The following is an 11,681-nucleotide window of genomic DNA, read 5'->3' as shown; positions in this document are numbered from 1 at the left end:
AAGTCAAAAAAATTACATTATTTATTATGAAATTATTAACTACTAAATACATATATACAAATTGTTTGGTTTAACACACGACCCCTTGCGATGAAGTTAAAGACTACCAGCAAATTCCCGGACGCTGTAGCAAACCTTATTTATCAAGATTAACACATTTACTGAATTTTTCGATGTCGTGTTCGGCTTTCAAAGGGAAAGCGAGGTCATTAAAAATTAAACTAAGTACGTAAAAAGTTAGTAAAAAGTAAACTTAAACTGTTAGTTGCTTGCCTGATCCATAGACTGACTCCATAGACATAAAATCCCATGTTCCTAATATATACCCATGTCATAATTTGAACATGGGATGTAATGTCTATGGAGTCAGATCATCATAAGCTATAAAATATTTTATTTCACATAAACTATCATAGTTTGTGCTAAGAGAGGAAATAACATTTCATACTGTAGCTTACTCTGAGAATAGTATTCAATAAATTCTCTAATATAGAGCATGGCCTTGAAGTATCTAGAATCACCTGTTTTAGACATTAGATACACAAAACATCTCAACGAATTTATACAACTGGATATTCCATACCCATGTTTAATTTGTGGCCAGTTAAAAAAAATCACAATCGTCGAAGTTGATGTGATCCACCGACAGATTGTGCTGATGTAAATTAATCACTTCTTTCAAATACACGAGCTTTTTAAGTAATTCAAACTGATTAGGTAGAAAATATAATTTTAGTCACTAGGGTATGCTGTGTCTGGATCGCTCATCTATGTACTTTTTTAATGAAAGATTTGCGACGGATGGTTTATTTAGATGGAATATCCAATAGACAAGCATGTCACTCAGCGAGCAAATTAATTACAGTATTGAGCTTAAGTGTTAAACATAGTTTTATGAATACTTTTACAGTCCCCATTGGATTTACTTCCTTTCAAAAAGTAATATTTCCTATAGCGCAAGGATGTAAATCAAGTTAATTCGTTAGGATCACAGTAACAAGAAAAAACTATTCTTAAAGCTATTTATTATGAGATTTGTACTGTACAGTAATGTTTAAGATGAACGTCTTGGGATGACCTGGGAGTTTTAGGTTATTTCCCGTTACCAGCTCCAAAACCTGCTCCAAAAGAGTTGGCTCCAGCTCCCGAGAATCCTCCAAAGGGAGTGTTTATGCTGATTGCCCCCGCTTGGGAAGCGCCAAAGCCGCCACCAAAACCTTGTCCTTGGTTGCCCCCTTGGTTGCCAAATCCTTGGTTGCCAAAACCTTGGTTGCCAAAACCTTGGTTGCCCCCTTGGTTGCCGAATCCTTGGTTGCCAAATCCTTGGTTGCCAAATCCTTGGTTGCCATACCCTGGGCGGCCTGGACGTCCAAATCTTTGGGGTTCCCTGACGATACGGCCTAAAACAGAGTATCATTCAGGGTTTTTTGGTAGTTGTATACCCCTGTTTGGTGTATAGTGTTATAGTGTTCAAACCAGCCACATACTAGACAGTCATTTAATCGGTTTATTATACAGGGTGTCTCACATAAGGTGTCTCAAATTGATTACGGAAAAACGGCTTAACGTACAATGATGAAATATAATTAATTATTTCCCACTAAATTGACTGCAAGGAATAACGTAAAAATATTTATTTTCCAAAAACCAAATTTTCCTATCTCAAATGCATGCATTTGGGTTTAACACTAATGGCCCCAATTCATGTAGTGTTCAACCCACATAGCATGCTTTTGATATAGGAAAATTAGGTTTTTTTGTTTATACAAAAACTTAAAGTAAAGCTAATTTAATAACGAGTAAGAAAATTCAACCGGAGAAGGGCTAAGTGCATTGGTATAGGAAACACAGAGTATAAAAAATATTGATTTTTCCCAACAAAAAAAAACTATCACCATTTTGAAACGGAAAATGATAATTAATTTATGTTTTCGCCAAAATGTTTGTCTACTAAATACCTTTGAAATGATGAATAACATGACATACGGTTACATTTATAAATTCCAAATTGATATTTTTACGTCATTCCTTGGGGAGCGGGAAATAATTTTATATCATCCTTGTACTTTGAGCCGTTTTCCCGTAATCAATTTGAGACACCTTACGTGGGACACCCTGTATAGCTGTGTAGTTTTTTTTCTTAACGTTAACACTTCACAATTTAATTCTATGTGAAAACCCTGCAAATAGTCAATTATTTACTGTTAGATAAACATATACAGCAACTTCCTTTAACTGTTTTAGTTTGTTGTTGTTTTTAGCTTGTTCATTAATATATCTGAGTGCTATTAGTAAAAATGTAATCATAAATCAGGGATTATACGCAGATTTGATTTAGGATGTGTGAATCTTCCTCTTTAAAGCTTTATTAAATAAATAAAACTCAGCGAGGATAGTTCAGGTGCATTTGAGGCTAACACTGATAAAAAATGTTTTATATTGAACAATTAATTGACTTACTAGGATTTCCAGCGATCTCAATGCTCAAAATTGGTTTTAAGTTTAACTAAAGTTTAAATTTGAACGTTTTGAATTGTAATACCTTGGATATTTTATGCAGTTCAAAAATTGTTACAGTATTACTTATATTTGGCTACGTAATTATTTTCAAAAAGTGTATTTCGAAATTTTTGTTTTTGATTATTGTAACATCCCATATCAAATTAAATCTTAGCTCATAAGGAATGCAGCATTTTAACCAGAGTAGATATTTGTATTGTTATTAAAAATAAAGGATACTTAAAATTGTGCAACACTTTCACATAAAGAGCCGCCAGACTAATAAATAGTCAAATTTTGATTCCACATAAAGTTGTGTGTGTTACCAAGAGCTTTAAATAATGTGTACTTTGACCCATAATCGTATTTTACTGTTGTAGGATTTGAAGTAGTGAACTTCTGGTTTTGGTACATTCTGTATTAAAAAAAAATTAAACTATTTTAAAGTAATTTCTTGGGGTTGGTTTAGTGGGAAGATGTTTAATTTCATCATCGTGGGACCAACAAAAAATCTGAACAGTCTGAAAAAAGTCTGAATTCAATAGTGAAAACCCTGTGTGTGGTGTTAACTAGTGCCTCACGCTCAATATTAATACTGTAGGCCTATTCAGTTTTTTAGTTCATCAGCACTGACCATAACCTAAACACAAACTCTGTAATGGTTATTTATATTTATTTACATATTTATATAATTTACATTTATACATGCCGTTGCTAAAATTAGGTCAATTCTGTCAGTTACAACTTATATCTAATACAGTTAACTACGTATATACTCCTTTGTGTAAGGTTTATGAACTCGAAAATCAACTTACTCTATAGGGGTATTTGATTCAAGTTCAGAATTATAGCAACATTTTATTTTTAAAATGTAGAATTATAGCCAAGTTTTATTTACCGATTACATCAATGTATTTCTACTGTGACGGCAATGCTTTTTCTAAGACGTAAACAAGCTAATAACCAAATATAAGTTAATAATATGAACATTTCTTACCAGCATTAACGGAGATAATCAGTATTAGAAGGGCGACAAGGAGTGGAGTCCATCTTGGAGACATGGTGGACGACTGGACCTTGTTAATTTTTGACCTCGTCCGAATGTCTGAATGTTTACTGTATCTGTAAGAGCCCGTGGGCATCGGCTAATGACTTTAACATATCAAATAGGAACAACAAGAGTAAACCGTTAGGCTAATATTCTAGTTAACTACGTGCCATCGTACTGTAATATTTAAGTATGATTTAAAACCTGATTCATAAAAGGCACACGATATGGTGCTTGATCATACAATGGGTCTTCTTATCGTTAATGGATTTGCTTAGTCTGTGATTGGTGTTGTGGTATTGTTGTGAACACTAAGACACAAAGAAACTACCACTGTTTCTTTTCTTTCTATATTCTATTCTTTTATGTTTATTTTTTGTACCGCTGTTGCTTTTTTTCATCTACACATCACCAACTACACACTTGGCAAATGTGTTAACATTTAGGAGACCCATTACACGATCAATTATCATATATCGTATTCCCTTCATAAAAGCTTTTAAATCATAATTGAATATTCCAGTTCGATGGTGTGGGGTTTAACCATCCTATCGCCTAACAGTTTCCACGTGTTTTTCCAATTTTCAATAAAGTTAACGTCATAGTGTTAGTCATCAGCCGATGCCGACGGGTTTTAACAGAAACAGAGCCAGTCAACAGTCAGACGCACGGGCAAATTAACAATAAACAAATGAAATAAAATATATTATCCAGTCGTTCGCCATGTCCCCAAGATATACTCTAGTATTTGTCATCCTTCTAGTTACGATAATCTCCGTTAATTCTGGTAAGAGAATTTCATATTATTAACTTATATTTGGTTATAAGCTTGTTTAAGTCTTAGAAAATGCATCGTCATACCATCATACTATAAATTAACTTTTGTAACAAAGAAATAAAACTTTGGCTATATGGCTAAGTGTATTCCGCAGTTATAGCCATTGCCGACTAGTTAAAATCTTACCACAGTAAAATACAAACATATGTAATATCATACATAATTATAAAGCTCACGGTAGGTAACACAAACATTTTGGCGAAATCAAAATCTAACAATTATTATTCGTCTAAAAAATAGCTCTCTATGTAAAAGTTCTGTTAGTATTTAAAATACCCTATACTTTTCTTGACAATGCAAACATCTACTGTTGTTAAAATTTTGCATTCCTTATAAGCTAAGCTTCAATTTTATAATATGCAATATTACTAATACTATTATATGCATATCTCAAAAACTGCAATTCCAAAATATATATATTTCTTTTTTGAAAATAGTTACGTAGTCAAATAAAACTAGTAGGATATGTCAAATTGCAATAAATAACAAAAGTATTATAATTTCAAGTACATTTTTAAGTTTTGAATTTATAATAGTTGAACTTGAGTTCTTTTCATCCGTTAGGTTGAACTTTTAATGCACGTCCTTAAAAATACTGGTATGGGTCAATAAATACAATCGGTCCCTTATATATTAATTAGGTCTATATGAATCTTTGTATGTGTTATAAACGCACCAGATTCATCCTCACAGAATTTTATTTTTTGATACATCTTTGTGGAGGGAGCTTTATACAAACTACTGCTTTCGTAGAATCGTAGATGGAAAAAATGTATTATTTAGAGCCTAAACAATCAATATGAGAATTATTAATGTTTTACTAATGCAATTCAGATTAATGAACAAGCTAAATACAAAAATAAATTAGTCTTAAAGTTAATGGATGTTGCTGCATATCACAGTGAATAATCGACCACTTGCAGTTTTTTCACATACAATTAAAACATTGTTGAAGTGTTAATGCTCACTACGAAAATATACTTAACTATTTACTAAATTATTTGTCAAGAATGTTAATTTTCTTCAAATCGTTTAATTAATCGACTAAACCTTACTGGGTCTTAGTAGAAAGAAAACGCTCAAATATTTACAATAGCTCTATTTGATAAATAAGAGGTTAATTTACCTTAGTATCGTCTTGTGACTCTCATATCCTCTCTTAGAGGAAGTATATAAGAGGCACAAGACGATACTAAGTTGAATTAACCTCTCATTTATATTTTAAGTGACTCGAGACTACACAAAAATGAAATTACAAGCCTCACTAGCTTATCTGTCGTTGTATAGTTGGCTGAACTGTGCTTGAATGGTTCTTTTTTTGAAAGTTTTGTGTTAACTCATGTCCCTTGGTCTAAAGAATCACACATGATTACAGGATACCGAAAAAATACAATATTACTAAGATTTCATACTCACCCTGTAAGACGTAGAACAACATGACGCTAATATGCCTATTGTCTATCTTTCCAGTCTATCAAGACAAAGGGGACAGTTAGATTTTTTTTATTTCAAGGTATTCTTCAATACTTTTTCAAAATCCGTTCACATTGCACAATGTTGAAATTAAGCTTCCTAGAGAGCGCATCAATAGGTTTACTCAAACAATTTCTCAGTGATTGGTTTAGTCCTTAAATTTATTATCAAGGTTAAGTGGGTGAGGATCTAGTGTTAAACACGAGATAACTTATAATGTTATTGTTAAGCCTCTGAATATGGCGGCTGGCGTAAAAGCCTCAACATTGAGCATTAAATAGGGAAATAAAATTTTATAAAAAACATGAATGATATTCTCTTTTTTAGGCCGTATCACCAGACAGGCTCGAAGATTTGGACGTCGAGGCCGTCCATGGTATCGCCGAGGTTATGGCAACCAAGGTTATGGCAACCAGGGTTATGGCAACCAAGGTTATGGCAACCAGGGTTACGGAAACCAAGGATATGGCAACCAGGGTTATGGCAACCAAGGACAAGGTTTTGGCGGCGGCTACAGCGCTTCCCAAGCATCAGCATTCAGCATCAACACACCCTTCGGAGGATTCTCGGGAGCTCTATCCTCATCTTTTGGAGGGGGTTTTGGGTAACAACGGGAAATAACTGAAAACAACAAATCCATCTCAAGTATTATTGTACAGTACAAATAATAAATAGTTTTAAGGATAATTATCCTATTTTATTATGCCCCAACCTGTGAATTCCTTACTTGAAATCTGATTAACTAATTCGTATCGCTAGAACATAAGAAATATTACTTTTAGATGGTAAGTTAATCCTTTTAATGGTGGGAAAGTATTCTTAAAATTATATGAAACTCTTAAGATTTATTTTTCTGTATTGAAATAGCTCTTGGGAGGAGTGTTTAAAAGGTACCCTTCCAAACAGGAGTTAAAATTGACAGTGTAGGTGTTACCTATTTTATCCTATGTTATAGTAAACATAGCTAACATGTTTACTACATGTTACCAAGCCAGTAAACACTAGTACAACGAAACACTAGTACCAATATAAATTAACAAAGACAATACCATTGATTAATAATTGACGATGAATCACTAGTGATCAGTGACGATGAGGATAGTAGTGAATCAGTGAAACGAGAAGATATATGACATGATAACACCTGAACACTAGTACCAATACAAATGACCATTGTCCATTGAGTGACAACACCATTGATTAGTGACGGAGTCACTAGTGTTCAGCGGCAAAATCAGTGATCAGAGACGAAGACGTCACCAGTTACCAATGAAAACAGCAGTTGTGATTGACAATGATGGCACCAGAACAATGCCAATATGAATGACCAGTGAAACCCCATTGATTAGTGACGATGATTCACCAGTGATCAGAGACGATGACGACATTAGTGATAAGTGAAAGTTTTGATCACCCGGTTGTTTACTGGAACCATCCTCCGCTCCTACACGGAAATTCAAATGATAGTTGTCTGCCTTTGGCCACAACCGTTTACCTTTTAACTAATAGAGGGGTTGATATGAACATTAGTATGATTGCATGATCATTACTTCTAACTAATAACCGTTGTGTTGGATCATCATGTTTCATTTTCTGTTATTGCCAATGAGGCTGGACAAATTGTTTGGTTGCGAAAGAGAAAGACTTTGTTGGTTCCTAGTTCTATGATTGATTACTACTAAACAGCAGTTTTAGATAGTGTTTGTTTTTATAATTACTGTAGAATTTTGATCAAATTAGTGTTAAATTTTCAATATTTTATTTTGTTTTCGTAAAGGATATCTTAAAGATGCCACTGTTGGGAGCATGGCTTGGTTGACAGGTTATTTTAACAACTTTTGAAGAAACGTTGAAAGACGCAGTGAGAATTATTCCTTTAAGTAACCTAGGATAGCCAGGAAAGAAATGTTAAGTCAAACCAATGGTGTTTCTTCATCATTGAAGATAGTTTTTCTACTTCTGCTATTGGTGTTACCAGTTGGAGTAGGACAGCCCATCAAAAAGCAATAACACTAAACGTTGAGCCCTATGAAGCTGGTGGATATGTTCAAGTTTGTATGATAGCAATCAAATGGAGGTGGTTGTGATCTTACTCAATGACGCACCGTACCTGTGTGTGTAAAGGGTAACGATAGTTTGAGGCGATTTGTGTTCTTTGGAAGTTCTGAATACACAAACGATGAGTCATGTGAAAGTTAAAATAAAATAGCTTTATAAATAGATATGCATTTTTTGTAAATTCTAAATGGAAACAGAGACAAATGCCACAACATGTTATGTAAAGTTATTGAGTCACTTCATTCTTCTCATCTGCGGTCTTCAGTAGTTAGTTATTTCTTTCAACCGCATACGTCGTGTACTAATTTTTTTTTTGCAACTGTATTTTTAAATATGTATTTTTTTTATTTTATACACTTGTTATAATTTTTCACATTCTAATTTTATTTAAACGTATTTACCTATTGTTTACTCCACTTATAGCACATCACTCTATCTTTCTCAACTTTCTTTTTATTGCTACACCAATTGTTTAGTGAGTCGGTGGCTCAGTTGGTACCGTCGCGGACTTCGGGCCCAAGGCAGCGATGTCGTGGGTTCGGATCCTGGTCACTGCCGATAACATTTTATCAGTACAGTTCACCTTTGTACTGTACCGGCTCACTCGGCTTTGCTGTAAACGATCCACGCACGGGCGCTTAGCCTATGTGGACGGGCAAATGCATGGTTAAAAGAGGCCGCCAACCTCTTTAAAAAAAAAAAAAAAAAAAAAAAAGTGTTAGTCGTTTTTTTGCTCCTATTTTCACACCATTTAGAATAGATTTATACGACAACCAGGGTACTTATTTTTAGGCAAAGATGGGTGAAGGATTAGTGTAAAAAGAATGATAAGACAGCGATGTCACTGACTAAGATCAGCTGGTTCTTCACGCTGGGCTATTTATTGAATGGCCAATGATCGAGGATATCATTTATAGGTTTAGCTTCGAACCATCAAATTGTTTCTAACTTTTTTCATCAATCTGGCAGCCGTTTGAGTTGTAGGCGAACAGCCTAGCTTATCTTTTGGCATCCCATCCTCTATGGAGATTTCTTCTTTACTCTTATCCTCCAACACCCATAGGACTAACTCCACCGAAATCCAACTTTAAGCAGGATTGAGTCATAAATTCCCTCTCTAGCGGACTGCCTCGGCCTCGGCTGTTGGCGTGGGTGACTATATCAACAAAATCAACAGAGTTGTTCCGCGTTACTGGTCATGACCGGCGAATCACGGGTGGAGAAATTGCTATTAAACCGAGATAAGCACTTTCGCCGTCACGACTCGATTGTCGGACCAGAGATGGACCATCGGCACACCCTGTACAAAGGCCATCAGCCATCATGCAGGACGGTAGCGCCATCACAGTAGGCTTAGACAGGAGAGTTGAGTATAAATAGGTTAATAGAGGTTTGAACTCAATGCTAGTAAACAGGGAGTGTATGGGGTATACTAGCTCATAATGGTTAGTACATAAACATAGTTGAATGATTGAATGCCTAACCTAACCTAACATAACCTAACCTAGCCTAGCCTAACCTCATCGCAAACAAACAGGGAGGGCATAAGATTTAATAGCTCAATGGTCAGTACATAAAAAATGTTTGAAAGCTTAAATGCCCAACATGGCCTAACCTAACCTAATCTAACCTAACGTAAGATAACCATAGGAACCAAATACTTGCTCTTTTAGAATTAGAAACTAAATTGGCTGCACCAATGTGTATGTTTGGTTATAAGTCTTTTCTGAAGTGGGTTTCCCCTGAAAATTGAGTTTAATAAACTTCTTGTTAGGAATCAAAGGTGTATCTTGTAAATTAAGTGGATTGATTGGCATCAATAAATACGTTTAATACGTTATACCTATTAAACATCCAATGAATAAAAGAAAAGTCAAATACAGTTACATTACCCAGTTATCGCTGTATATACATCTACGTTGTCGTGATTGTCCAGCCCATTATCATAAGTATCGTTGTTGAAGTGCTGTAAAGTGAAAAACAAATATATTACACTGTAGTAATGGAAGCAGTGTTTGACTGATTGGTCGAACAACCTTTGAGATGATACTATAGGGGAGCCAGGGTAATGGCTAAGGTTAAACCAAGCTGTATAGAGCTCCGAAAAAATCATACCTAACTAGTTGCACATTCAGAGTATGGTCCTACCGCTACCAGCCCTTTAACCCTTTACAAGTATTTTATCTTGTGAATTTTTACTTCTGTCATGTAGATCCATTGCTGACTATTTTGACTGTTTAAGATAAACAACTAACCAGAGGACGATAATAATCTCACTTAAGACTAACTGAGTTTTCTACTGCAAAGTAATAAATATGTAGAATTCAGTTCATGAAAAAAGGAGTATCCTTCAAATGATTCAAGCAAGTTTGCATGCATCTATACTTATATAATGTATCTATAGTCTGTATAATGGAACATGTCTCATGGCCCTCCGAATACCTGGATCTGTACCTTGGCGAGTCTCCAGGTAGAGGGTCAAGAGACAGGTTCCATCATACATACTATAAATGCAGGACTCAGTAACTTGCACAGTTCAGTAATACTTGACTGCTAGTTACACAAACACCATCGAGATGATTCACCTCCATCCTCATCATCAAACGTCTGGAGGAATCAGACCACGGTTTGCAGAGTCGACCTTTGTTCAGCTATAACTGTAACTGTCTCTCGTAAACAGCAATACAGCTGATCTGGGATTCTTACTTTCACCCCCCGAGCGCTTCCTAGACCCAACGTCTGTCTCTGTAGGTCATGATGAACGGCTCACAACTGGTTTTATTGCCAATAAACACAACATTACGTAAACCAACCCATTATTTTGCCGACTCAAAACGCTCAAGTATTGTGTTTTGTAAGAGAATGTTTTGAGGTAAAGCAAACCGCATGAATTATGTTTCATATTATGTTATTCTTCTTCCGAATGGCACATGTAAAACGTTGTATACAATTTCTTCATTGATAACTAATGCTCAACATCAACGACACACGTAAAACAGCTTATATTGTACTGTAATTTCAATAACATAAACACATAACACAATAATAATATCGATAAAAAAACAGACCATCCTTTCGTCAGACATTCTTTTAGTCGTGCCGTTTTTTATTGTGACGAGCACCTTCTTTCTTTCTGATAGATTTTTTATCTCCCATTGATCCACACATCATCCCATTCTTCCAGGTGGTTTTATCTCTGAAACACTCATAATGCTCCTTAATCCATCTAAATCTTCAAATGTGGGGGGTTTTCATTTGGTCGAAAGGAGATGCCGTTCCAAAATATTTTAATAATGAGCTATTTGAAATTAGTTTCTTCCAATGTTCCTAAATTACTCATTTGCCAGTATTTGTGGATATTTTATACCCAAAAACAAATTGGGGTTAGTTAAATGTTTAAAACTACATCATATTCTGAAAAATCATATATTTATCATATTACAACCTAAATAATAGCACTATGTTCTTCAGTAGCTGCCGGCGGTTGGCCCATTTACAACGTTGTGTAGTCTGTTCCTCAGTAGCCGCCGCCAGTTCCCATGTACAACGTTGTGTAGTCTGTTCCTCAGTAGATGCCACCGGTTGGCCCATGTACAACGTTGTGTCGTATGTTCCTCAGTGGCGGCTGCCGGTTGGCCCATGTACAACGTTGTGTCGTATGTTCCTTAGTAGCTGCCGCCGGTTGGCCCATGTACGACGTTGTGTAGTCTGTTCCTCAGTAGCTGCCGCCGGTTGGCCCATGTACAACGTTGTGTCGTATGTTCC

At 35.3% G+C, this 11,681-nt stretch overlaps 2 protein-coding genes across 2 annotated transcripts; one reads left to right on the top strand and one right to left on the bottom strand.

The window, feature by feature from the left end:
• Positions 1 to 1,092: 1,092 nt before the first annotated feature.
• On the bottom strand, positions 1,093 to 3,641 carry LOC128989498 (uncharacterized). Its single transcript, XM_054411392.1, has 2 exons — positions 3,497 to 3,641; positions 1,093 to 1,400 (listed from the first exon to the last, which is right to left on the bottom strand). The coding sequence occupies exons 1-2, from the start codon at positions 3,639 to 3,641 to the stop codon at positions 1,093 to 1,095; spliced, it is 453 nt and encodes a 150-aa protein (XP_054267367.1).
• A 629-nt stretch (positions 3,642 to 4,270) lies between these two features.
• On the top strand, positions 4,271 to 9,161 carry LOC128989496 (heterogeneous nuclear ribonucleoprotein A1-like). Its single transcript, XM_054411391.1, has 3 exons — positions 4,271 to 4,334; positions 6,186 to 6,462; positions 9,038 to 9,161. The coding sequence occupies exons 1-3, from the start codon at positions 4,271 to 4,273 to the stop codon at positions 9,159 to 9,161; spliced, it is 465 nt and encodes a 154-aa protein (XP_054267366.1).
• The last annotated feature ends 2,520 nt before the right edge of the window (positions 9,162 to 11,681 follow it).

This window comes from Macrosteles quadrilineatus, unplaced genomic scaffold (genome assembly GCF_028750875.1).
Source record: "Macrosteles quadrilineatus isolate MER2022 unplaced genomic scaffold, UCM_ALF_1.0 Scaffold_3__2_contigs__length_128488019, whole genome shotgun sequence".
Classification (NCBI taxonomy): Eukaryota; Metazoa; Arthropoda; class Insecta; order Hemiptera; family Cicadellidae; genus Macrosteles; species Macrosteles quadrilineatus.
This window is presented reverse-complemented; position numbering and strand designations above follow the sequence as displayed.